The sequence below is a fragment of the Aspergillus campestris genome, assembly GCF_002847485.1.
Source record: "Aspergillus campestris IBT 28561 chromosome Unknown P168scaffold_6, whole genome shotgun sequence".
Classification (NCBI taxonomy): domain Eukaryota; kingdom Fungi; phylum Ascomycota; class Eurotiomycetes; order Eurotiales; family Aspergillaceae; genus Aspergillus; species Aspergillus campestris.
Window position 1 is genome coordinate 1,611,523 of NW_020194341.1, and position 25,635 is coordinate 1,637,157.

At 51.5% G+C, this 25,635-nt stretch overlaps 9 protein-coding genes across 9 annotated transcripts; 6 read left to right on the forward strand and 3 right to left on the reverse strand.

Annotated features, from left to right (window-relative positions):
* Positions 1 to 2,620: 2,620 nt before the first annotated feature.
* Positions 2,621 to 6,886, forward strand: P168DRAFT_253771 (WD domain-containing protein; the record flags this gene model as incomplete). The annotated part of the gene is made up of 4 exons (XM_024834389.1): positions 2,621 to 3,749; positions 3,875 to 3,911; positions 3,967 to 5,542; positions 5,591 to 6,886. Coding segments are annotated over exons 1-4 (3,906 nt in total), but the record flags the coding sequence as incomplete, so codon positions are not given.
* Positions 6,887 to 7,318: 432 nt separating this feature from the next.
* On the forward strand, positions 7,319 to 7,890 carry P168DRAFT_344149 (WD40 repeat domain-containing protein; the record flags this gene model as incomplete). Its single annotated transcript, XM_024841842.1, has 1 exon — positions 7,319 to 7,890. A coding segment is annotated over one exon (555 nt), but the record flags the coding sequence as incomplete, so codon positions are not given.
* A 1,882-nt stretch (positions 7,891 to 9,772) lies between these two features.
* P168DRAFT_269622 (FAD-binding domain-containing protein) lies at positions 9,773 to 11,763 on the forward strand. Its single transcript, XM_024835151.1, has 3 exons — positions 9,773 to 10,050; positions 10,096 to 10,616; positions 10,669 to 11,763. Exons 1-3 carry the CDS (start codon positions 9,798 to 9,800, stop codon positions 11,602 to 11,604), a joined length of 1,710 nt encoding a protein of 569 aa, XP_024693146.1. The 5' UTR covers positions 9,773 to 9,797; the 3' UTR covers positions 11,605 to 11,763.
* On the forward strand, positions 11,688 to 12,040 carry P168DRAFT_159750 (uncharacterized protein). Its single transcript, XM_024832848.1, has one exon. It carries the CDS (start codon positions 11,770 to 11,772, stop codon positions 11,998 to 12,000), a length of 231 nt encoding a protein of 76 aa, XP_024693147.1. The 5' UTR covers positions 11,688 to 11,769; the 3' UTR covers positions 12,001 to 12,040.
* A 364-nt stretch (positions 12,041 to 12,404) lies between these two features.
* On the forward strand, positions 12,405 to 14,107 carry P168DRAFT_290602 (putative aromatic-L-amino-acid decarboxylase). The gene is made up of 3 exons (XM_024837251.1): positions 12,405 to 12,463; positions 12,510 to 13,440; positions 13,494 to 14,107. The coding sequence occupies exons 1-3, from the start codon at positions 12,415 to 12,417 to the stop codon at positions 14,050 to 14,052; spliced, it is 1,539 nt and encodes a 512-aa protein (XP_024693148.1). The 5' UTR covers positions 12,405 to 12,414; the 3' UTR covers positions 14,053 to 14,107.
* Positions 14,108 to 14,187: 80 nt separating this feature from the next.
* Positions 14,188 to 15,558, reverse strand: P168DRAFT_269628 (pyrroline-5-carboxylate reductase family protein). Its single transcript, XM_024835152.1, has 2 exons — positions 14,719 to 15,558; positions 14,188 to 14,639 (listed from the first exon to the last, which is right to left on the reverse strand). Exons 1-2 carry the CDS (start codon positions 15,263 to 15,265, stop codon positions 14,335 to 14,337), a joined length of 852 nt encoding a protein of 283 aa, XP_024693149.1. The 5' UTR covers positions 15,266 to 15,558; the 3' UTR covers positions 14,188 to 14,334.
* A 122-nt stretch (positions 15,559 to 15,680) lies between these two features.
* P168DRAFT_269629 (homoserine dehydrogenase) lies at positions 15,681 to 17,042 on the reverse strand. Its single transcript, XM_024835153.1, has 2 exons — positions 16,894 to 17,042; positions 15,681 to 16,829 (listed from the first exon to the last, which is right to left on the reverse strand). Exons 1-2 carry the CDS (start codon positions 16,922 to 16,924, stop codon positions 15,751 to 15,753), a joined length of 1,110 nt encoding a protein of 369 aa, XP_024693150.1. The 5' UTR covers positions 16,925 to 17,042; the 3' UTR covers positions 15,681 to 15,750.
* Positions 17,043 to 19,700: 2,658 nt separating this feature from the next.
* Positions 19,701 to 21,610, forward strand: tpcA (O-methyltransferase tpcA; the record flags this gene model as incomplete). Its single annotated transcript, XM_024839456.1, has 6 exons — positions 19,701 to 20,055; positions 20,145 to 20,271; positions 20,320 to 20,642; positions 20,718 to 20,774; positions 20,836 to 21,046; positions 21,097 to 21,610. 6 exons carry the CDS (start codon positions 19,701 to 19,703, stop codon positions 21,425 to 21,427), a joined length of 1,404 nt encoding a protein of 467 aa, XP_024693151.1. The 3' UTR covers positions 21,428 to 21,610.
* A 909-nt stretch (positions 21,611 to 22,519) lies between these two features.
* Positions 22,520 to 24,321, reverse strand: P168DRAFT_269637 (FAD/NAD(P)-binding domain-containing protein; the record flags this gene model as incomplete). The annotated part of the gene is made up of 5 exons (XM_024835154.1): positions 22,520 to 22,868; positions 22,925 to 23,631; positions 23,693 to 23,887; positions 23,946 to 24,199; positions 24,261 to 24,321. 5 exons carry the CDS (start codon positions 24,319 to 24,321, stop codon positions 22,808 to 22,810), a joined length of 1,278 nt encoding a protein of 425 aa, XP_024693152.1. The 3' UTR covers positions 22,520 to 22,807.
* Positions 24,322 to 25,635: the final 1,314 nt, after the last annotated feature.

The following is a 25,635-nucleotide window of genomic DNA, read 5'->3' on the forward strand; positions in this document are numbered from 1 at the left end:
CCACTATGGACAGCTGCGTCTCTCGCGATTAAATTGGGCGGTCTCCCATTGCAGACGATCATGAGCTGCAAGAGATGAATAAAGCGTTTCGGACCTTTTCTATTGCCGTGGTACTCTTATGGCTGTTAACATGGGCTCTCCTCCTCGGTGTTCCACTTGCTGGGTTGTGTTCGCAAGTTTTTTGGGGATTTAGAAATCGAGAGAACAGGCTATAGATACCTCTACTGTCTAGATCCAAGTAGTCAATATTACTTCCGATTTCGTGCGATAGCCCCTGTATCAATGGATTAGTATAACCTTTCAGGCTATGCATAAGGTCTTTCGAGTTGGTGTTGGAACAGGTCTTCCGTATCGCGCTTTGAGGGACGGTCGGGGGAAGGGCTCAGCGCACAGCTTGGCGCTGGCAGGCGACCGGAGTATCCTGGAGTGGGGGCATATTGCGAATCGTGATCTCCATGTTCGAGTACATTACTCACTAGTACTGTCTCTGTACCAATCGCGCATTCGTCGTGGTCACTCTGAGAGGTAAGTGGTTGGCAGAATATGGGTTCGAAGGCCTGCCACGTCTCCGACCGTGCTGGTGGTGAAACTCATTTCGATCCATCCTGGAGAAGTGCATAACCATAACCCGCTTCACCAATGTGTACTCTTCCACTTCCATTCCGTCTGGACCCCGCCGCCAAGACGCTAGCTTGAGAAATGGGCCTTTATACATCAAGGTTCTACCCTCATTCTATGGTGGCCTACCGGTCTCTTGGCCTACAAAAAGGCAAAAACTATGGACGGAGAAGGTTTTACAGCTCATCCTTAAATTTACTTCGAGTCAAGAGATTGCTTGACTCCGTAATGTATAACACTTCTTTTGATTGGTCTTTAACTTGAACATCCGCATGATAAAAATAACCTTGTGTACTTTCTCCTCCAGACGGTAGACCCCACGACATCCAGGCTTTATTCAAGGAATTGTTGGAGATATAGATCTGTGTGGTTTTACTGATTACGTCGGACAAACGCTTTGGGCTCTGCAAAGAACTCCTTGATTGGTTTCAGATCAGGGGTGTATGATGGTAACTGGTAAGTACAGTAACTTGACAGTGTGACACCAGGATTTGTGCATAGCTCTCTTGCTAGATCAGTATGATGAAAAGACATGTGATCCATGATAAGCACAGAGTTTAGCCCTGGCCATCTACTGCAATAATGGAGCAGTTGTTAAATAAAGCTCTCGAAAATGCTAGCATCAGATTGGAAGACTCGCGACATCAGAACGCCATCCTGAGCCCTGGCAATACGCCGGGAGGATCTAATACCACTAACCTCGCTAAAAGCGGGGAGCCTGGACAGGTGCTCCCCCGCGGGGAGACCACCCTATCCTCCTGAAGTAATCGCGTTTGTCACAGCCTGATTCATCTATGTAGACTAGATGATACGAGCGGAAATCTGACAACTGATACAGATAGTAATCTCTCAGATCCGCGTTTCTTTCTTGCGCTATTCGTCAGGACTCGGGCCACTTTCTTGGTTCAACCATGCGATCGAAGGGCCCGACTGATAGTGTACCTAGTTACGAACACGTTGAATTCATCGTATAAGACTATCTCATTCAGGTATAGATCGGGTTTCTATAGCAAGTGGTCGCATAATGCTTCGAGCATGATAGGTGTGACCGTGTGATCACACGGGGACAGCCGCCATGGATCAGGGGTGCTCTAGGAGGCTACAAGTCAGGGCGCCATAATGGTCTTTGTCGCGTAACGCGTTGTCAACTGAAGAAGCTGATGATGTGGCCGAGAGCGCAAGGCAAAGACATGGGGCTAACCTGGTTCTATCTATATCATCAATCTTAGCTTGTCACCAGAGGAACACATGACCAGTCATATTAGCGGCTCACAGCCTCGCGTTGGGCTCCAAACTTACCCCTCTTTATCTCGCCAGAACAACCTTGTTTCTAGTTCCGAATTAGAAATCTTACACTCGAGCCGAAATTGTTCCCAACATACATGCAACATCTGTTTCTATCTCGTGTGCTTCCAAATGGATGGTCTATCCTCAGCGGCGAGCGTTATCGCCGTCATTCAAATGACAGGAATCCTCGTGAAGCTTTGCGGGGGCTACATCCAAGAGGTGCGAAATGCACGAGACGAAATTTCTACCCTACAACAGGCGATCATAGGCCTTCAAGGGACACTCCACGACCCGCAGAAACTTCTTCAAAGTAACAACGGAAACGCCCTACCTACCTCCTCACGACTAGTCAGTGATCTTACTCATTGCCACTCCGATCTCCGAGGCTTAGAAACGACACTTGATCCAGGAAAAGGAAAGAAGCTGATGAAGAATTTGGGATTACGAGCCTTCAAGTGGCCTCTAAGACGCACAGAAATGGAAGGTGTTATTCAGAATCTTAAAAGGCATAAATATTCATTCATCTTATGTTTAAATATAGATCACACATTCACACGTATGTTTATCAAGCATGATCTTTGAGTCAAAAGCAATGGTTAGATATGGAGGGCAATTGGCACGGCTATGAAAGATGATCGGCACCAATAACAAAGTGCATGCTCACTCAGCCTCGCCTCCAGGTTGCCTGGGTGTCCTTCCCCTCTTTCCTTATCAACTGGGCACTCCCCCTGTTCGATTCATCTCTTTACAGGGTTCCCGTCTGTCTTGCAAGTAATACTTGATCAACCCAGCAAAATATTCAACACAACCAAGAGAAAGTGAAAATACCAGCCCCTCTACTGCTTCAATGAATCAATCCGAGCAACGCGACCCTGACTCAATAGACTCCTACACGGTCGCATGGATATGTGCCTTGGAAGAGGAGTATTTCTGTGCATGCCGTATGCTAGACGAAGAATTCAATGGACCGGAAATAAGCGAAGACAACGACGATAACACATACGTCTACGGTCGTATCGCGAAGCATCATGTGGTGATTGGGTGTCTCCCAGCTGGTCGATATGGCACCAACTCAGCCGCTCGTGTTGCCCGAGATATGGTCCGGACCTTTTCACGCCTGCGGTTCGCATTAATGGTGGGAATCGGAGGCGGTGCACCAAGTCTCCGAAATGACATACGACTGGGTGATGTTGTCGTCAGTCAACCAAGAGATGGATTTGGCGGTGTGATCCAATATGATTTGGGCAAGTTGAAAGATGGATATTTTCAGAAAACAAGTCAATTGAATGCACCGCCTGAGAAACTGCTGGGAGTTATTCCAGAGATACGCCGATTGCACAGTGATAAAAAGAAGCCAGATAGACTTGCAGAACATCTCCAACTTCTTGATGACATGGAAGATTATCAAAAGCCGGCTATTGACCGGCTTTACGCTGCAGACTATTCACATGTGGGTGGACCAGATTGCGATAAATGTGACTTAAAGGCAAAAGTGAACCGCTTCGAACGCCAGAGCCACCGTATCCTCCATGTCCACTACGGAACTATTGCATCAGGAAATTCTGTTCTCAAGGATGCCAAAGTGCGGGATAAATACGCCCAGGACCCAGAATTGAATATTCTTTGCTTTGAGATGGAAGCAGCAGGTCTCATGAATAACATCCCATGTCTGGTCATTCGTGGCATCTGTGATTATTGTGACTCTCACAAGAATGATGACTGGCATAATTATGCTGCTCTTGTTGCTGCTGCTTATGCACGAGATCTCCTGCTGGTTCTACGGCCGCAACGTGTGGATGCCATGCGCCCTTGGGCCGAGCGCGTAGCTCAAGAACTTCAACAAGGTTAGAACATCATACAAAACTTCAAGGCTCACATGATCTTTTGATGGCTTGATGTTGTAATAAACACCTTGTTATTGATATCCATGTCTTATATTTTATCAGCATAGTGACCTGACGGTTTACAGTTACTCAGGAGTTGAGCGATCTCAATAACAATCAAAGGTTGTATATGTATCTATTGTATAAGATTAAATGCACTCTTGCTTACCTCTAATAGAAATACCCTGACAGCAATTAAACGTGTGTATCAGAAAATTGGGGTTGATAAGTTGCCAGCTGTTCAGGAGGCCGAGTTTGACTCATTCTCTGATCGAGACGAAGTTGAATGTCTTCAAGGCACGAGGACCGAGCTCCTGGAGCAGATAATGGGATGGGCCAAGTCACCTTCTCAAAAAAGCATTTATTGGCTAAATGGAATGGCTGGGACAGGAAAATCTACAATATCTCGGACGGTGGCAAGGTCGCTTAAGGGTACCAACCATCTAGGTGCCAGCTTCTTCTTCAAGAGGGGTGAAGGAGACCGAGGGAACGCGAAAAAGTTTTTCCCAACATTAACCAGACAACTCATGTTTAAGATTTCTGGGCTGCGGTCTAGAGTGCAAAAGACACTTGATCATGATCCTGACATTGCGTCAAAATCACTTAGGGAGCAATTTGAGAAACTACTCTTTCAACCACTTCGCAATCTTGACCAACTCGACCGACAATCTGAAACTACTGTGATAGTGATTGATGCTTTAGATGAATGTGAACATGATCAAGATGTCCAAAACATCATTCGATTAATGTCTCTTCTACAGAAGACAAGCACGGTTCACTTTCGAATCTTCTTGACCAGCCGGCCTGAACTCCCAATCAACCTCGGGTTTTCAGAGATCACGGATCATACATATCAAGATTTTGCTCTTCATGAGATACCCGAAGAAGTAACAGAACACGACATACAACTTTTCCTACAAGAACGATTTACGAAGATTAAACGTGACCGAAAGATTTCCCAAGACTGGCCTAGCAATAATGTCATTCAGGAACTAGTCAAAATATCTGTTCCACTATTCATTTCAGCTGCCACTGTGTGCCGCTACATCGAAAATTCAAGATGTGAACCAATATCACGCCTCGCAGAGCTTCTGAAGGATCAAACCAAATATGTCTCGAGAATGAATAAGATATACCTGCCAATTCTGACACAACTCCTCGGTGATCAAGAGAGTGATGAGTCAGAGCAGCAGCAGCTTCTACAAGAGTTCCAGGACATTGTGGGCGTTATTATTCTTCTTGCTGTTCCTCTTTCTAGAGGAACACTATCAAAATTTCTTGGAATAGGAGCAGACCTGATTATCAACCAATTAGATTTATTCCGATCGGTTTTAAGCGTTCCCGATGACCCCGATCAGCCTGTTAGAATCCTACATCTATCATTTCGAGAATTTTTGGTCCAGTCTGAAACCAAGTTTCATGTGAATGAGCAAGAAAAGAACAGGGACATTGCGAAGTCCTGTCTCCAAATTATGCAGAGTCATCTACGGAGAGATATCTGCAACCTAGCAGACCCTGGGGCGCTTAGGGCAGACATTAACCCTCAACATATCCGCCAGTATCTGCCACCAGAATTGCAATACTCCTGTCGCTACTGGATACACCATCTCAAATACGGCCAGGCTTCATCCAACAGAAAAGATGTGTTAATATTCCTCCGGAAGCATTTTCTCCACTGGATGGAAGCAATGAGTCTGCTAGGTCTTATATCAGAGGTGGTGGGTATGCTTAATCTTCTCCACACATTTATACCAGTAAGTATATAGTATACATTTGTCCGTGACTTATACTAATAGCTGTAGAGTATTGATGATGATGATTCTGTTTTAACAGACTTTCTACATGATGCAAAGCGGTTTGTCCTGAAAAATCGCCAGATAGCAGATAAAGCACCGCTTCAGATTTATTATGCAGGGCTGGTATTTACACCTCGATCGGCAGTAATCCGTCGAGAGTTCCAGTCAGAGCTTCCTACTTGGATCAGCCAGTTTCCACAAGTCAACGAGACCTGGAGTGCAGAATTGCAGACCCTCGAGGGCCATACAGGCTCAGTTTACTCGGTGGCCTTCTCACCCAATGGCCAGCTGCTGGCGTCCGGCTCGGATGATAAGACAGTGCGGCTCTGGGATTCAGCCACAGGCGCCCTACAACAGACCCTCGAGGGTCATACAGGCTCAGTTTACTCGGTAACCTTCTCACCCAATGGCCAGCTGCTGGCGTCCGGCTCGGATGATAAGACAGTGCGGCTCTGGGATCCAGCCACAGGCGCCCTACAACAGACCCTTGAGGGCCATACACGCTTGGTTTGCTCGGTGGCCTTCTCACCCAATGGCCAGCTGCTGGCGTCCAGCTCGTATGATAAGACAGTGTGGCTCTGGGATCCAGCCACGGGCGCCCTACAACAGACCCTTGAGGGTCATACAAGCTCGGTTAGCTCAGTGGCCTTCTCACCCAATGGCCAGCTGCTGGCGTCCGGCTCGGATGATGAAACAGTGCGGCTCTGGGATCCAGCCACAGGCGCCCTACAACAGACCCTTGAGGGCCATACAAGCTCAGTTAGCTCAGTGGCCTTCTCACCCAATGGCCAGCTGCTGGCGTCCGGCTCGGATGATGAAACAGTGCGGCTCTGGGATCCAGCCACAGGCGCCCTACAACAGACCCTTGAGGGCCATACAGGCTTGGTTTACTCAGTGGCCTTCTCACCCAATGGCCAGCTGCTGGCGTCTGGCTCGCATGATGAAACAGTGCGGCTCTGGGATCCAGCCACAGGCGCCCTACAACAGACCCTCAAGGGCCATACAAGCTCAGTTTACTCAGTGGCCTTCTCACCCAATGGCCAGCTGCTGGCGTCCGGCTCGGATGATGAAACAGTGCGGCTCTGGGATCCAGCCACAGGCGCCCTACAACAGACCCTTGAGGGCCATACAGGCTTGGTTTACTCAGTGGCCTTCTCACCCAATGGCCAGCTGCTGGCGTCTGGCTCGCATGATGAAACAGTGCGGCTCTGGGATCCAGCCACAGGCGCCCTACAACAGACCCTTAAGGGTCATACAAGCTCGGTTAGCTCAGTGGCCTTCTCACCCAATGGCCAGCTGCTGGCGTCCGGCTCGGATGATGAAACAGTGCGGCTCTGGGATCCAGCCACAGGCGCCCTACAACAGACCCTTGAGGGCCATACAAGCTCAGTTAGCTCAGTGGCCTTCTCACCCAATGGCCAGCTGCTGGCGTCCGGCTCGGATGATGAAACAGTGTGGCTCTGGGATCCAGCCACAGGCGCCCTACAACAGACCCTCAAGGGTCATACAAGCTCAGTTAGCTCAGTGGCCTTCTCACCCAATGGCCAGCTGCTGGCGTCTGGCTCGCATGATAAGACAGTGCGGCTCTGGGATCCAGCCACGGGCGCCCTACAACAGACCCTCAAGGGTCATACAAGCTCAGTTTACTCAGTGGCCTTCTCACCCAATGGCCAGCTGCTGGCGTCTGGCTCGTATGATGAGACAGTGTGGCTCTGGGATCCAGCCACGGGCGCCCTACAACAGACCCTCAAGGGTCATATATGCTCAGTTAGCTCAGTGGCCTTCTCACCCAATGGCCAGCTACTGGCGTCTGGCTCGTATGATAAGACAGTGCGGCTCTGGGATCCGGCCACAGGCGCCCTACAACAGACCCTTGAGGGTCATACAAGCTTGGTTCAATCGGTGGCCTTCTCACCCGATGGCCGGCTGCTGGCGTCCGGCTCGTATGATGGGATAATACAGCTCTGGGATCCGGCCACGGGCGCCCTGCAAGAAACCTTAAGCACTCAGGGTTTCGCCACGAAGCTTGAATTTTCACAATATGGCTCCCATCTCTGCACAAACACATGCACATTCATGATTCAATCTAGATGTGGCAACCTTGACCTTGAGACACCTAATATGAGCTTAGAGATATCTCTACAGCATGAATGGATAGCTTTAAATGGGAAACAAGTCTTATGGCTCCCTCCCGAGGCTAGGTATTCTTGTTCAGCGACTAGATTAGATACACTTGCCTTAGGACACGCGTCAGGCTGGGTTTCCTTTATAGGATTCCAGAAACAATAGATGTCAATTGATTTTCGTTTTCTGACCTCTTATATTTTCTAGTATCTTTGCAAAAGAAGGGCGTGGGAGAGGGATTAGATTTATCAAGAATTATTTTGTTCAAGAACATGCTACTTGGTTCCTCTAGATTCTGATACAGTGGCAAATCCATAGGATCCTCAATCCTGTCACCACAAGTTCTACCTGATGAGTCAAACGGGGTCTCAAAACCTACAATCTCCTGGATTTTCATCACCATTTATTGATCGTCAGCAGTCATTTAACACTCCTACAATCAGACACTTTCAGTAGAGAATTAAAACTTCAAGACTTCGTTGGTGAGCTTTTGCCCAGCCTTTATGCTCGAATCGGCATGATCTACTAATTTACACTCAATCATCTCGCGAGCACCTTGGCAGTGCGCGCATAATAAAAGAAAGAGCGTGAGGCGGGTGAAGCTAATTTTGCACTCTCCTGTAACCTTCACTGACACGACCCTACCATCGAACCGGCAGATGACAGTCGCAGGCAGCCAGCGAGTTGATATATATCAATCAAGTTCCAGACTCCCCCACCAGGAATTGCCCAAGCAGCTCAGTTCGCAGGACCGACTGAGATGGTACGGTTAATGTTGGACCCCCGATGAAAACACACCGGGAAGGATGAAAAAGGGGTGATAGACTCGATTAGATCTATGGAGGACTATCAAGCTATCTAGGTGCAGAAGCAGAGGAAAACCTCTGTCCGGTGAGGCGCTAGGCCTATTTAGGAGGGAGGTATCGACAGTTAATGCATGAATGCACCTAGTAAGGTGATAGCAGAGGGTCTCTAAGGCTCCCGTTACCCCTTTCCGATACAGCTTTAGTAGTACAGAGTAGTGCCCTTGCGCGCGTGGGTTGATGGCCGCCTCAGCGGTGGCGGAGGAGTATAAACATGTCAAATCAATGAAACCACAACACTAAGCAACCTCACATCGCGCTTCTTTCTCACGGTCTAATTTCAAACCACAACCGTTGTGACCTTCAAGAGACCGCGGCTGCCGCAGCTATACATTCACTGTTGTTTTGGCTCTTCTTTTTGTCTCAGGTCCGCCGTCTCCAGTCCTCGCTGCGGCTACTGTATCACCAGTTCCACCCTCATGCCAGGCCCACGTCTCACCACGCGGAGCCGCGTTGATTCACACCCTTCTAGTTTCTTCCAGCATTTGCAGAGGACCTGGTCCCGCGGCCTCTACTCCCTTTGATATTTAATTGTGACCACGCTTGTTGCCCTCCTCCGCTCGCCGCTGATTTGTGATCCCCGTCGATGCATGATCCACGACGTGGAACTGTCCGACGAGGCCTGTCTTGACAGATAATTTCGCCACTGGTGTGGCTCCTTTCGAGTTATTGGTCAAGTCCCCAAAAGAGACATCAGCGGGAACACGCAGTCAGCTGAGCTCGCACCTCATCTGCGCACTGAGATCACCGAGTAGGAGATATACAAGGAGAAGACCAGTCAGGCAGCGTCTCACAGATATTGTACCACAGTCCCAGGATCATCTGGGCCCACGCCAGCTACACTCTGGGAGCAGGCACGTACCGCCATTCGCCACGTCATTCTTGGAGTCTGCCAGATCGGACGTTTTCCCAACAGGCCCACGCGTCAGAGCCACATGTTGTACACCGCGAGATGAACCGTGCATCTGAGTCAACGCAGTCTCCAGTAGGCCTATGCTCAGATCTGACTGTTGATACGATCTCCTCGCCAATCGGGGTTTGTCTCGGGGGACATGGAAGCCCGATTCTCATGAAGTCAGAGAAAATGATTTCGTTGCAGTCTGATGCTGACCAGGCCAGGCTGCAGCCGGATTTTGAATATAAAATAATCAACCCTCATGGCACCTAGCATGCTCATGATACAAACTTTTGCTTGAGGATAGACTTACTAGCGCATTGTTTCTGTAATGCATCAAATACTCTGCCTTCTCCTTATTGGGTCGGTCCTCACGCTGGGAGAGTCATCCTGTCGCTGTCGACCATCAGACTCATGCTGGCCCTCCATCAACACGTGGGCCGCATTCAATGAATCTATTGACGGGCACTTGGTCCAACTCAGGCCGATTGCATCAGTGTGTCATGATCCCACATTCAATCAACAAGCGTGCAATGATATGAAGAATATGACCAATAACAATGTGTGGAGAGCTAACCAGCCAGGTATGTCTCCCTCTCAGATAATCAAGTGTCCACTAACAAGAGCAGGCGCATTGCAGAACCGCGTGTGGGAGAGTGGCTCCCGACCAGATGAGAGCTGTTTTCTTGATTCCCCACGTACCCAGCCGTGTTACCAAGGACGCATCCCACTGTACTCTGTTGTTGCTAAATCCATTATTCATGTCCAGCGAGCTGTCCGATTCGCCCGCTTGCACAATCTGCGTCTTATAGTCCACAACACGGGCCATGACACCTCAGGCCGGTCAAGCGGCGCTGGCGCCTTGCAGCTCTACACCCAGAAACTAGATGACATTGTTCATACTCATGACTTTCGTGCCACCGGCTCCAACGCTTCTCTCGGCCCCGCAGTGACCTTTGGCGCAGGCGTCACCTTCGAGCAATTATACGCCCGTGGCGCTGTAGACAGCTTCATGGTCACAGGGGGGGACTGTGTCTCAGTCGGCGCTGCAGGAGGATACCTCCAAGGGGGCGGGGTCCCGGCGTTCCTGGGGCACACATGGGGGCTGGGGGTAGACAATGCTCTCGAGTTCGAGATCGTGACTGCCAATGTACAGTCTGATTCAAGTCCACCAACGTTAAAGCAGAGGCTAATTCGCCCAGGGTGACTTGCAAATCGCCAACTCACACCACAACCCCGATCTCTTCTGGGCCCTCCGGGGCGGCGGCGGCGGCACCTTCGGGGTTGTAACACGGGCCACGATGCGCACGTATCCAGACTTTCCCCTGACCGTCGTCACCGTCAGCTTCTCTGGCCCTCGCAGCGACGCTAGACTGTGGAACGTTGGGGTTACACGCCTTCTCTCGGCACTGCAAACTCTCAACCGCGATGGGAAGACAGGAGGTTACATGACGCTGTCCCCCAGCCCTAACGGCAACGGCACCGTCACTGCGCGGCTCATCATGCACTTCCTTAACACGACATCGGTATCTCTCGGACGTTCGCGTGTACTGGCTCTCATCGGCAATAACACCTCAGTCTACACAGTGACATCCCGCGCAGTGCCCAAGCTCAGCACATACTACGGCGCGGACAATATTGGCATGAGTGCGCTCTTCGGGTCGACACTACTATCGAATGCGTTCTTTGACAATGACACCAACAGCACGCTCCACCTCGCCCAGCGCCTCTCACGCATCCCTCTTGGCCCCGGCGATGCTATCTTCACTAGTAACCTAGGCGGGGCTACCAATCGCATGATCGACACGCCCCTGCATCCCGCGTGGCGGTCCGCCGCGCACTTGGTGACCCTCATGGTGGGAGTTGCGGAGGAGACAGGGGCGCGTGACGCGACGGCAAAGCAGATGGCCGAGGTGCAGTTGCCGATGCTGTATGCGCTAGACCGGGGGCAGGAGCGGGTCGAGTATCGTAATCTAGGAGCGGCCTTGCAGGACGACTTCCAGGGCAAGTACTGGGGGGAGGAAAACTACGGACGGCTACTGAGTATCAAGCGGAGGTGGGATCCGGAGGACTTGTTCCTCGCGAGATACGGGGTGGGGAGTGAGGGATGGGACGAGGAGGGAATGTGCCGGTCATAGGGTGTAGGAGATGTCTGTCAAGGTGACGGATGTATAGATCAGAGAGTGCAGGTTGGATGTACTACAGCGTTTCGCTGGGAAGGAGAAACTACATCAACAGGAGCATTTGTATGCAGGAAAACAGCTATCCCAAGTCCCTGTCGATTCACATTCTCCGACACATCCATGTCGTATGAATTGCACCGTTCAGGCAGCAGAAACATATTTTTATCTAGGCAAATTATCACCAAAAGTTATAGCGTAGTAGTAGCAGTCCTCATTATCCCGTCCGCCGGGTTGGGCGGAGCGCCGCTCCGCCGGAGAACCCCGCGGCCGGCGCGGGGAATGCGAGCAATACAAACAGGGCAAACATGTGAACTCATACCGCCCGCATCTCTTTCAATGTCTCCCGCGTGATTTTCTCATCCATGCCGTTTCAATTGCAGCATTACTGTGGTTTGTGGGCGGGTGTTGGATATATATGTGAGATCAATCGTATCCGTGGGGCTTAGGGGCTGATTATATACATTATGCACGTAGAGCGTCCGCACATCCAGCCCCACGTCTTATCGAAGTGGGTCTATTAATCATGATGGTGACATGGTCGACAATTATCTTCTTGATAGTCAGATACAAGCGAGAAATTGTCATCCCCCAGAAAAAGATCCTGGTCGTTCTGTGATCGTTGATCGGGGTGCGACGAGGGAGTGGGGATCCCGCGGCCGGAACCAATTCCGCCCTGCGTAACCTCAGGTTTTCCTTTGTTCTGTCCGTCTTTTCCCCCTCCTCCGCTCTTCTTCTTTCTCGTTTCTCTCTCCTATACTATACAACATGGATCGCGAACAGTTTAGAGCGGCTGCCCATGCCGCAGTCGACCAGAGTCAGTCACATCTCCCTGCCCGCCCCAAATTGAGCTAATCGACCAGTCGCCGACTACTTCGACAGCCTCCCCAACCAGCGCGTCGTCCCCACCGTCGAACCCGGGTACCTGCGTCCGCTCATCCCCGATCACCCCCCCACCGACCCCGAGGCCTGGTCGCAGATTCAGGATGATATTGAGACGAAGATCAAGCCGGGCCTGACCCATTGGCAGTCTCCGAACTTCATGGCGTTCTTCCCCGCCCACGTCACCTACCCCAGCATCCTGGGCGAGATGTACTCCGCCGCGTTCACCGCTCCCGCCTTTAACTGGATCTGCTCCCCGGCCTGCACCGAGCTGGAGACCATTGTCATGGACTGGGTCGCGCAGGCCCTGCATCTGCCGCCCTGCTTCCTCAGCACCTCGGCGAACCACGGTGGCGGGGTCATCCAGGTGAGCGCCAGCGACGCCGTCGCGACTGTCATGATCGCCGCACGGGAGCGTCGCGTGCGCGAGCAGGCCCGCGAGGAGGGCCTGCAGGAGGGCACCCTCGAGTACGAGGATCGCGTGATGGAGCTACGACCGCGCCTGGTCGCCCTGGCCAGCAACCAGGCCCACAGTAGTACGGCCAAGGGCGCCCTGCTCGCGGGCACGCGCTACCGCAGTGTGGCGGCCCGTCTGGAAGATAACATGGAGATGACAGGCGAGCGCCTCCGGACCGTGCTGGAGCAGTGCGACCGCGACGGTCTCACGCCGTACTACATCACCCTGAGCATGGGCACCACTAATTCGTGCGCCCTCGACCGGTACGCCGAGATCAAGGCCGTCCTGCGGGAGAAGCCGGCTTGGCAGCGCATCTGGGTGCATATCGATGCCGCCTACGCGGGGGCCGCCCTCGTGGCGGACGAGTACCAGCACATCGCGCAGGAGTTCGCCGAGGGAGTAGACAGCTTCAACTTCAATATGCACAAGTGGCTGCTGGTCAATTTTGACGCGAGGTAATCCTCCTTTTATGTTCTTTAAGCCATCTTCCAAATATTAATTACTATAGCTGCCTCTTCGTGCGCAACCGCCGCGACCTCACCGACGCGCTCGACATCACGCCCGCCTACCTGCGCAACCCCTACTCCGAGTCCGGGGCGGTGATCGACTACCGCAACTGGTCGATCTCGCTGGGACGACGGTTCCGCGCGCTGAAGATCTGGTTCGTGATGCGCACCTACGGACTGAACGGGATGAAGGACTTCATCCGACGCACGGTGCGCATCGGCGATGGCTTCGCCGACCTGGTGCGCAGCCGGCCGGACATCTTCGAGATTGTCACGACGCCTGCGTTCTGTCTGACCGTGTTCCGCATGAAGGCCGGAACTCCATCGGATCAGGCGGCCTCGCGGGACGGATCGGTCCAACCGGACGAGGCGAGCAATGCTCTCACCAAGACGGTCTACGAGCTGGTGAATGCGCGCGGGGAGATCTTTATCACGTCGACTGTGATGGCGGGGGTGTATGCCATTCGCGTGGTCAGCGCGAATGAGCGCACGGACGAGAAGTATCTGCGTCGGGCGTTTGACATTTTGGTTAGCACTTATGACGAGGTGCGGCAGAAGTAGATGGCCAACGGCGCGTCCGCTAGCGGTAGATTCACATATAACTGTTTCCATATCAGATGTACAGTGTTCTCTGTAGCTCGGTTCAAGGTGACATCACCTCATGCCGATGAGAGTATGATTACTAGAAGTACATCCCAGACTCCAAGAGCACATCCTACAACTAATAGCTCACCTATGGATGATAAAGAATCGTATTACCAGATTACTAGGTCTTTCCACCCTGCCTGATGATGTACCGGATTAGACAATGCACTATTCCTATCGCCTGTTCACCATATTAGTCTATTTATTAGCCAGTGTATTCCCCAGCTCCGCCGCCCGGTTGGTTGCCGCCTTAACCGCCTTGTCCACGATCTCCTGGAAGCCTTCAGCCTCAAAGGTCTGCAGCGCTGCATGCGTCGTGCCATTCGGACTGGTGACGTTCTGGCGCAGCTTGGTCGGCGTCTCGGACGACTCGACGAGCATCTTGCCCGCCCCGAGACACGTCTGGGCGGCCAGCCGGGTGGCCTGCTCCGAGGAGAGACCCAAGGCCGTCGCGCTGGCCACGAGATGCTCGACCATCGCGAAGAAGTAGGCCGGACCGGATCCTAACCCGCCATCATGATCAGCACGCTCTCACCGTTCCCTGATCCCACCCCCGCTCCACGAGGGTCTTCGTCGACTCACCTGATAACCCAGTCACCACGTCCAGCAACTCCTCCCGATCCACCCACTCGGTCGCCTGGCTCACGCTCGCTAACAGGTCATTCACCAGGGCCTTCTCCTCCGCCACGACATCCGCACTGGCAAAGACGCCGGACGCGCCCTGACCCAGCAGCGCGGGCGTGTTGGGCATAACACGCACGGTGTGCGCCGTGCGGCCATCCTGTGTCCGCAGCCACCCCTGCAAGCTCTGCAGGGTGATCCCAGCGGCAATGCTCACCACGACGGGAAGCGTATCTCTGGTGGCCCAAGCGGCGGCGAGCTCCTCACAGACGGCCTGGGTGACCTGGGGCTTGACAGCGATGATGACGAGGTCAGCCTGGCCACCGGCTTCGACGTTGGAGGTGGTCGCCTGGACGCCCAGGGCGGCCATCTTCTCACGATTGACGTCCCAGGGCTCGGCGACCCAGATGTTGTTCTTGGGGACGCCTTGGGTGACGAGGCCGCTGATGATGGCGGACGCCATGTTGCCGCCGCCGATGAAGGCGAGCTTGCTCTGGTGGAGGGCCATTCTATCGAATCAGAAAAAAGGACCGGGTCGAAGAGAGAATGGAAGAAAGGAGCGAGTGAGGGAATTTAACCAGATGTGTTTCTGCCCCTCCTTTCGCTCACTTCCCCGCCGCGTGTGGGATGACGTTCCTTTAGTGTTGCGCTTTTTGGTGTTTGACATGTTTGTATCGCGGGGGCCGGAGGGATGTGGCCGCAATCATCCCCATCGCGCCGGAAGTCCCGATGATCGTGGGATCAATCGGTATGAGTTTGTTGGTCGGGACTAGGTTTCTCGCTGTAGCCTTTCGTTGCAAGGCATGGAATGAGTGGACGTCTCGTACTACCCTTCCGTAACCAATGGCTGCCTCGATGCGGTGGCGGAGCTGCCTCAGGCTACGAATGCTCACTACGCTGGAAATGCAAGCCCAGACAGGACAAGACGGACCCATTGATTTGTCTATTCCAAAAGTCTATGTTCCAAGGGGGAATTTCCCGTCCCCAATTCAATCAACGCAGACGCTGCACCACCTTCAGCAGATCCGCCGTCACACCCATCGCGGTCACATCGCCGCCAGCGCCAGCGCCCTGGACAATCAGCGGGTTAGACCCGTACCGCTGGGTGTAGAAGCTGATGATGTTGTCGCTGCCCTTGAGGCCGGCGATGGCACTGTCCTGCGGGAACTGCTGCAGGCCAACGCGGACCTGCTGGGTCGCCACATCAATGCTGCCCACGTACCGCACCACCTTGCCCTGCTGCGCGGCCTCATCCTTGATCGCGGCCATCTGGCTGTCAAACTCGGGCAACCGGGCCATGAACTGCGTGATCCCGTCTGCGGTGGATGGGAGCCCAGCCAGCTCGGCCGGAATCAACGACTCGATGGGGAAGGCGTCGGGGGCGGTCACATCGAGGCCCGCGATGCGCGCCAGGATCGTCAGCTTGCGCGCCACGTCCATGCCGTTTAGGTCATCGCGCGGGTCCGGCTCTGTGTAGCCCAGGTCCTTGGCCTGGGAGACCACCTGGCTCCACGGTGCCGCGGGGGTGGAGCTCGACACGGGCGCGAAGGTGTTGAAGAGGAAGGACAGGGTGCCGGAGAAGACGCCCTCGATGCGGGTGACCTGGTCGCCCGTCGCGACCAGATCGCGGAGCGTCGAGATGACGGGCAGGCCGGCGCCGACGGTGCTCTCGTGGTAGACGAGGGCGTCGCCCTGCGCGGCGGCCGCGAAGATCTCCTTCCACAGGGCCAGGTCGGACGAGAAGCCCTTCTTATTCGGGGTGACGACCGAGACGCCCTGGCGAAGGAAGGTGGGGTAGGCACTCGCCAGCGCGGGGTCGCTGGTGTTGTCGACCAATACAGCCCGGCCGGGCGCCGCGGCGAGATACGAGGCCATCTCCGCGACCGACAAGGCCCCCGACTGGGTCACGCCGGCCGACTCGGTCGCGGCCTTCCAGTCCGCGGGGAGGGCGGGGGTGTAGGCGGGGGCGGGCGCCCGCAGGGTCTGGGAGGAACGGGCGAGGAGAACGAGCTGGGGCGCGTTCGGCAGGCGGGCCAGTTGCTGCAGGAAGGCGGATCCGACACCGCCGACACCTAGAATGCGTCTCGTATCAGTGGTTCCCGGCCGTGACGCTGGCCGCGAGGATGGGATGCGTACCGACTACACCGAGGTAGATAGGGGATGCCATGGTGAATTCACTGAGCAGAAGTCAATGGGGAAATGGGACGGCAAATTCGACTCAGACGATTTAGTGGGAGAAATAATTAAGCACCAGCAATGCGGGGGAAGAGAACGAGAAGATCCAATTCCTTGCACAGATGAACTTGAGGTGAAGATGGAGCTCCGATGACGGGGAAGAGCGATCACGTGGGGCGGGGCAGTCATTGTGCCGGTGGGTGACTCATCGGTGCATAACGAGGGATACAAACTTGTCAAACCAACGCGCCTCCAGGGAATGACTAATTTCTCCCCCAGCGCCAACCCCCGGTTGCCCCCACAGCCCCTAAGATACCGCGGCTGCCACGGCTGGATATTCATCTTGTCGCAACGTAAAGATAGCTATAAGAGGGTACCCACAGAGCTCATAAGTGTGTAGATATCTTTTGGAGTCGAGTGGTTATCCTTTGCGTCACATCTTTGTTTCCGCTCTTGTTATTGTCCTTAGGCGTTAATGATATGAGGCTTGGAGATATCATCATTACTACTATCTAGTTGGGTGTGGGCCAAACCCCCCCCCCTCCAGGGGAAGGTAACAGGTTTAGGACCAGCAGGATGAAGGAGATACAGACGGACACGATCTATAGAATCTCGACAGGCCACGCGACCTCATCGTCGAACCCACGGCTCACAGGCAAGGCTATTCAGCGTCTGGACATGGATCGACTTTTGGCAGTCCATCGCACAGAAGCCGCCCCCTTTTCTGCCTTGAACAGTATCGACGTGAAGCCAGACCTGATCGAACGGGTTGAGCTCCAGCGTGAGGAAGCCCTTCACAAACTTGAGGTCGAGATCGATCCGAAACCTGCGATTGGTCATACCATGGAAAGCCCCCAGATCAATGCCACCAACATCAATCCAGACCATGGCCTCGAACGTAAGTGGATCGACCCAGCCGCTTACCTGCTCCCCGAAAGAGGTTAATAAATTGTTCCAAATTTTGGGACTGATGAGGGGAGTTGCGCTGCCTACATGGAAAGCGTCCACCGTGGCTTTGATCTGTTGCCGGTTTTTGTTTTGTAGAAATGACAACGTTGATTCTTCGTGTCCATGCTCCAGCTGTTGTACTGTGTGACGTCCTGGACTGCTCAGGCTTTTGGTGAGAACAAGAGCTGTTGTGATGTGATTAGCGTGAGTCTTCAAGAACGTGGTGCAAAGCTCACCGGTGTGATGCATTGCGAAGAGTCAACAAGGCCAAATGGTCTTCTAACATTGACGTAGCTGGAAGGCTATTTTCTATGAAGACCTGCTTTCTCGCCTACCTGGTACCGCCTTATTGATTCCGAAACCGCAGGCAAGGGCGTTGGGTCAGGTTGTAATCACATATTGCACCTGCGCTCTCACCGCCTGTGAGGGTGATATGTCACGATACGAGGCAGTGCTGGCCCTCGGGCGGTCACCTTCCACGGCTGCCAGATTTTCTGAATCTGCTACCATGCAGCTCTTGTGTTTTGAGCTTTGCCCGTGATACCTAGAATAATGCGTGGTAGATCCGAATACTACTGCCAACCTGACAGCAAGGAGTCGTGGAATTTCTGTTATCAACGGTGAGGAAATTCGCTAGAGAGAGAGGACCAGTGCACGGAGGACTAATCGCCACGTAGCTCGCATGAAGCAATGGAGGTTCACTCGCTGTTGGAGTTACATTGCAGTGCCCCCTTTCTGCAACGCGATGTTCAGCACGATGAGCGGCGGCCTGAAGCTTTGATCAGGTTACACTATCTGGGACAGTGAATGCTCCATCTTTGACAATACGAGGTTTCTAGTGCATGAGGGTATCTGCGGTATGCACGGCGCGATATAGTGAGATATCAAAGGAACAGAGAAAAAGGAAGGCTCAATGTGACGGGTACACCGTAATTTTCTATGTTCATTTCTGTTGCTCACCGCTGGTCCGGATCAAAAACTGCCAATGAACCGTTCCCACCCCTTGCGATCCTAATCACAAGGGCATAATGATCTGGTGCTTCCCTACGTCACGGTTTTCCATTTCCCGATATCGAGGTCCGATTTCGTCATTGACGACTGGAGATGAGATACCCTCGGAATGTATCCCAGATGCACGATTCATCAGACCAGGCAGCGCTTGTCGGAAGAAAACTGTAAACAGACCACCAATCAGGAGGTAGTGATGTCTCCTAACCCTTGCGACTCCGTCCCGGCCCTGGGACATATCATTACCTTCTCTCTCAGGCTTGCAAATGGATCTACCTGTCTTGATTACATTTTGTTGGGACATCAGTCAGGTTACCCCCTACACCAAGCATTGGTTAACGTTTTGGCGTAGCGATCTTGAAATATTTTAATCTGTCGCGTACACTGTTTTTACTAGGCCTAACTCTCGTCGGCCTTATTACTTGATTAACCGTGTCCATCACCTACCAAATATTACAAATACCGTCTAGATCAGTGGTTGACTGCGATTGTAAAATAAGAGCAAGAGCATGCCTTTTGTGCACACCTCCTTGCTTAGATGTCTATGAATGGTCTAGTGAATAAGTCTTAGTCCGCGCAATTGCAGGATTGTCCGACATGTTTTGACCGACTTATAGAGGTGAGGGACCGTTCAATAGAGCGCACTGGTGTGTACCCGGAAGGAGGGAAAACCACCACAGCTCATTCTATATATTGAATGATCCATTAGATTGACATCAGATGAGAGAGTCAATATTCCCAGGCTTTGTGCTATATATTCAAACCTAAATACCTCCCTGGTACAGATGAAGGTGAAAATGAAAGACGGAATGATGCACGACGAATATGAGATAAACGTGGGGCAGCTTGTGGACTTGGGTTGCTTGATCCAGGAGAAAATCCAAGCAATTGTAAATGAGTCCACAAACAGGTCGAACACATCCGGCCTGGCTCCTTCTTGGGCCCTCTACAGTGCCAAGAAGACCATCATTTCGGCTACAGGGACGCTCGTCGAATTGGTCTCCGATCCATCTCTGCGTCTCATGGAATACTCCGGCCAATACTGGGAGTCGCGTGCCCTTGCCATTGTGGCCGCAAAACGAATCCCTGATATTCTTTCATCCTCCGCGACAGGAGTACCCTTGCCGCACATTGCCGCAAAGTCTGGCGTAGAATGCGCCAAAATGGGTACTAACTCAACCTGTTGTTTCGTTCTTGTGATGGGGAGTGTGTCATTCCAATGGATATGCTAACATATTGCCTGTCTCTGTTGCCAGGCCGTATTCTTCGGTGCCTCTGTTCTAGCCATATATTGAAAGAGCCCGAACCCGACATATTCGCCAACAACCGCATTTCGTCCGCGCTCGTGAATAACGAACCCCTACGGGCCTATATCCTCATGTTGTAAGTGCAATCAATATATATAGTTCTAGGCCGTTGACAACCTAGTAGCCATGCCGATCTCTTTTCTTGTGCAGAGCACCTTCCGCACACCCTTTTTGATAGAGAGTGGGGGCCATCCTACGATGTTCATAAGACTGCCTTCCAACGTGCAATGGGAACTTCACAAAGTCGGTGGGAATGGCTAGAGGGTCAGCCTTTGGAGAATGAGGGAATATCGGAAGCGTGGAGAACCAACTATCCCGGAATCCCTGGCCAGGAGACGGTCGTGAAACAGTCTGGTGCGGCCTTTCAGCAGCAGCGCCCGGAACTACAACTGTTCAGTGTGGCAATGGTGGGCGGGGGCCGGGTCACGACTCGGACTCATGTGGAAGGTAAACACGGCTTACTAGGGAAACCTTGAGATTTACAGTGGACAGCTGACACCTTCACCTACCCACTCTCCATAGACTACCCATGGCAGGACCTCGGGCATGCGACAGTCGTAGATGTTGGTGGAGGAGTTGGTGGGTGTCACCCCGATCCGGTTATCTCGTATCTATTTCTCACCCATCTCTCTTTACACAGGTGGTTTTATGCTGGAGCTTAGCAAGAGGTACCATTGCTTAAAATTTGTCATCCAGGATACCAAGGCGAACATAAAGCTCGCAAAGGAGCTGATCTGGCCACAAGAAGGACTGGAGGCTATCAGGAACGAGCAAGTCTCTTTCATGGAGTATGATTTCTTCCGGCCTAATCCTGTTCAGGGGGCCGATGTCTATTGGCTGCGATTTATCCTGTAAGCTGACCGGAGCCCGAACTAAGCATACTCACTGACCTTGGTGGTAGGCATGATTGGGCGGATGGATATTGCCACGATATCTTGTCCATCCTCCGTGAAGCCATGACTGCCCGTTCTCGGTTGCTGATCTGTGAGCAAGTCATGGATACCACCGCAGACACCATTACAGAGGCAGCACCACAGCCTCTTCTGGCAAACTATGGAGTCTACAAGCGATACAGCCACCAAAGAGACCTCGATATGATGGCGATTATCAATGGAATTGAGCGAACGCCAGCACAGTTCGAGAAGCTCTTCCGCCAGGCAGGTCTACAGTTGACCAAAGTTTGGCCTTGTCGTAGTCAGGTCTCCATCATGGAAGTCCGGCATGCCTTGTGATTGATGTATGCTTAGCAGTGTGGGCGCTGTGCAGATTGCTGGATGGCGCACCTATTTGGCAGCCGCTGATACCTAGACCGAAACCCATGATGTCACGAACTCTCTCGATACGTTCTCGAGTTTGGGCTCCTATCGTGGTTTTCTACAATATTACCCGCAAATCCACTGGATCTAAAATCCAACATTTGAATGTTTTTTGTTATATTAAGGCTAAATGCCCCATTCTGGCTTTGATGTCCCATTAGCCTGTTACTATCCATTCACGAGAATAACCTATTTCCCAACTGAGCCGTTTAGCTCTTCAAATTCGGCTATGCTTAGGGAATGTGAGACATCCCCAGCCGCCCAAATATGCGCTATCAATCATAATGTGTACGACATGTAACTAGAGTACGCCTTTGCGTCTTACAATCAAAACATTGCAGGGAATTGCCACTCCGTTAGAAAAAGATACAATGGTACTTTTAACCTCCGTAATTAATCCTCATCCGATGCGAAGTATAACATGCTAAGTGGGGTATTCAGGATCTTTTGCCATAGGCATCTGCTCTTCAACACCAGAATTTTCAAATACACAGCTGAAAACTAGAGGTCTATGCCCACGATGTATCGGGAAAGATCGGAATGTTATGCCGCACTCTGGGGCGTGCCGACCATACGACTAGTCTGAAAAGATCAACTATCTCAGAATTACTTGCTCGAAATTGCCAGAAATCCCCATATGTACTACTAGGCGCAAAGACTGCACCTACCCTGCAAGGGCCTAGAGCTTTGGTAGACCGCCCCCTACAGTCCTAAAGCTCCCCAAAGCACCTGCGTAGAGCAGCATGGCAGCCACTCAATATGGGGAAGCTAGGATAGGATAATGGGGACGAGTACTACTACTTATCCAGCGTATAATTTACAGCCAAAGGACGCAGAGGACATCTGTACTCTAGGATGCCAATAAGTTCTACTCTAACCACCCCGTTGAAAGCTGAAACCCCGCAAGAATATACGTAGAGGTCAACATAGATATTTACTAAGAGGCTTTGTTCATGGTTTCTATAAAAGCCATAGCGTTAGGCCTATGCCACGTAAAATTTCCATGGTATTAGATAGTAATGGCAACTCAACCAATGCTACAGCTAAATCCAATATCGAAGCTCGCGCATATCTCTTTCTTTCCACCGCTGATCATAATTCGCTGGAAAGCTTGATAAATCCCAGGCAAAAATGGGAAAGAGAATTATGGCGGACAATGGTTATTAACAACGCTCTCCCTTTTTGTCTCTGAAACTCGGATTATGCTTAGCATCTGAGGTTTTAGCTGCGCAAGCTTAGTTTAGGCTGCTGACCCGGACTTTTTTTGCTCTGCCCGAGAAATGAAAGATTACCCCGCTATCCTGGATTCCGATATGCCACATTAGCCTGAGATGCTATATGCTCTTTCATGTTATACCTGGAAGAGTCAGCTCAGCATTAAACATATATTAAAAAAAGGTACGAAGGACATACCCGTTGATCTCCTCGATTGTTAGCTTTTCATTTTCACTCTCCACACTGTATAATTTACTGTTGAGTTGGCTAGAAAACCCGATCCGCTCTGAGAGGTTCTTGCGAGCTCGGGCGCTGGCAGCTTGCACCTTAGTTGCCCGAGGCTTACGGATGTTCTCGTACAGTTGCAGCCCGGCACTTATATTTGAAGAGAAGGAGTATTCCTGCGAGAAAATAATCCCTAGTGCTGCTGCATCTTCGATGGCCTGGCATGCACCCTGGCTTTGGTCAGGAAGCATGGGGTGCGCAGCATCTCCCATGATGCAAGTGCGGTCCCACTGCCAACGTGCATACGGCAAATGTTCGAAGAGTCGCCAGGGATGAATGTCCACAGAATGAGACAGCAGCGTGCGTAGTCTCGGATCCAATTTTGGGAAGGACCGTAAGAGTTCTTCATGTGTTCCACCGCCATCCCAGCTCTCGGTATCCTGCTCGGAATCGGTACTGGAGAGAGGAAAGAAGAGATAGAACGACTGAATGTCCCCACTGCGACACGCCGAATAGACGATCTTTTGCAACCCCTGCCCCCAGTACTCTAGGGCGCTATTGCCGGCCATTTCAGGAAACCCGAGACGGTGGACCTCGATTGCTCGGATCACACAATGATAGCAAGTGGATGTTGCTCTCCTACGCTCGGGCACGATCCCTAGAGCTTGACGCACGGAGGACTGCCTTTCTGTTACCACTGACTTCAATGATACTTCCAGTGTTGGAACTTGGGTCACATACCCCGATCCCATCAGCCCCAATGATAATATCGTGCTGGACAGTTGTCTCATTGCGGAATGTGATTGACCCCTTCTCCAAATCCAGCGTTTTGCAAGAGTGATCCAGTTTGAGCGTGGCTGGCTTCCCCTCGCCTGGTCCAATTGCTGCTTCTAACAGCATTCTGTGCATGTCCTTCCGATAGAAGTTATAATGTTCCTAGTTTCTTAGCGTTGGTATAGATAGATCTCAAATACTAGGCTCCCGGGGCACTTACATAACCCCATCTCTCTGTGTAATTAGAAATTTCGAGAACATCTTGCACATCGCCGGTCTCTAGATCATGTCGTATTTGCTTTTGGATACTTGTAGGTTTGCCTAAGGTGATATCAACTCCCCACTCATCTAGCCACTTGGTGCCATTGGCAGGGAAGCTGATTGATGCTCCGGCGTCTCTGATTTGATAGCATTGTTCGTAGATTGTGACAACATGACCTGAACGACGAAGAGCGATTGCGCTCGCAAGTCCCCCTGGGATTTTTTAGCAGCAATCTTGAATTAAGGGTTCGGGTGGGGTTGGTGTCATGTATACCAATTCCCCCTCCAATCACAGCCACATTCAACCGACAAAACTTATCAGCAGTAATGGTCATACTTTCAATTTAGCACCGTGTGTTGCTTGGGCAAATCGGGAAGACAGAGACCCCTGGGGTAACTGCGCTTAAATAAGAACCAAACCAACCTTCGTTCAGCTTCCTAGCATACTTGCAAGCAAGGAAGGTAATGAAAACATCCCGGTGGCCAGAATGCACCAAATTTGTAACGGCGCTCTTTTATTGTAACACTGCCAAACTAGCTATCAGCTAGATCACAATATGTGCGAATTATAATGAAAAATCCAATAACACGAAGTATTCGATCCTTTTACGTACTTCTGAAACTGTTGGATTTATACTAGTCCATCTTAATATGTAAGCGCCTTTGACCGCCAGCGATGCTGCTCGGTACTTATTATATGCTTTGTTGTATGTAGAATAGGCGCATTTAATGTGTGTTGTGTAGATCAGCGAGCACGGGGCTGTCCCAAATATAATTACACTGGCAGGAATATACGTAGTAATGATTCAACAAACCGACAGGTTCTTATATTTGCACATCACAGTTTTGTAATATGTTCGTCCATGAAATCTGACATAACATGTCCGTGGAAACTTGATTTTTGTTTTGTTTCTTTGACTGCGCGTGTGAAACCCCTGCATCGGAGCAGGTAGTTGCGCATACCAGTATATGCACATACCAGTATATATAGGGGGATCTAGGAACATCAAGCAGGGAAGCATGACATAGTGGTCTTCTTAGTCTAATACTCCAGAGTGCAATGTAACATTGCTATACATACCCAGCTCATGATTGATCAATATCATGTCAATATAGCCAGTTATACGTGAGGAGTTAATAATATGTGGTCATATTACACGGAGTATTCCGAGCCAGGGATGCAAAAGTTTGTATTATCTGTCTCGGCGAAAAATGCAACAGGTGTTAGCAGTCATTGCTATGATGATATTCGACACAGTGGCTATTGATTTTCAAAGCCAATTCAGCGCAGGCTGTACCGCAATTTGCAGGGTGTAAGAAATCTATTCCAGCGGTAGTATGCCTAGATTATCCTGCTCTTTAATGAAAACACTGTGAAGAGGCCTTCAATTAGGTAACTTCGGAATGTAAAGTACGTCAACAATTCTTTTATTATAGATACCTAGGCTTTATCCGAAGTAGCAAAATGTCCGCCCGGCGTATTTTGCACCGAGAGGTGTAGGATGGTTCATCCCTGTAACATATTCCTCACAAAAAACACTAATACGTCTCGACTTGAATCTTATTATACTAGAGACTATCCTATACAGAAAGTTTTCCTTTTCCACCCGTGCCGATGTATCCCGTAGACCGTAGAGAACCTTACGTTT

Coding starts and splice junctions, on each gene's coding strand:
- P168DRAFT_269622 (XM_024835151.1), top strand. CDS start 9,798: ATGCATCAAATACTCTGCCTTCTCCTTATTGGGTCGGTCCTCACGCTG. Junction 10,051..10,095: donor GTGGAGAGCTAACCAGCCAG/GTATGTCTCCCT, acceptor TAACAAGAGCAG/GCGCATTGCAGAACCGCGTG. Junction 10,617..10,668: donor TCGAGATCGTGACTGCCAAT/GTACAGTCTGAT, acceptor TAATTCGCCCAG/GGTGACTTGCAAATCGCCAA.
- P168DRAFT_159750 (XM_024832848.1), top strand. CDS start 11,770: ATGTCGTATGAATTGCACCGTTCAGGCAGCAGAAACATATTTTTATCT.
- P168DRAFT_290602 (XM_024837251.1), top strand. CDS start 12,415: ATGGATCGCGAACAGTTTAGAGCGGCTGCCCATGCCGCAGTCGACCAG. Junction 12,464..12,509: donor CCATGCCGCAGTCGACCAGA/GTCAGTCACATC, acceptor CTAATCGACCAG/TCGCCGACTACTTCGACAGC. Junction 13,441..13,493: donor CTGGTCAATTTTGACGCGAG/GTAATCCTCCTT, acceptor TAATTACTATAG/CTGCCTCTTCGTGCGCAACC.
- P168DRAFT_269628 (XM_024835152.1), bottom strand. CDS start 15,265: ATGGCCCTCCACCAGAGCAAGCTCGCCTTCATCGGCGGCGGCAACATG. Junction 14,640..14,718: donor CGTGGTGACTGGGTTATCAG/GTGAGTCGACGA, acceptor ATGGCGGGTTAG/GATCCGGTCCGGCCTACTTC.
- P168DRAFT_269629 (XM_024835153.1), bottom strand. CDS start 16,924: ATGGCATCCCCTATCTACCTCGGTGTAGTCG. Junction 16,830..16,893: donor TATCTACCTCGGTGTAGTCG/GTACGCATCCCA, acceptor GACGCATTCTAG/GTGTCGGCGGTGTCGGATCC.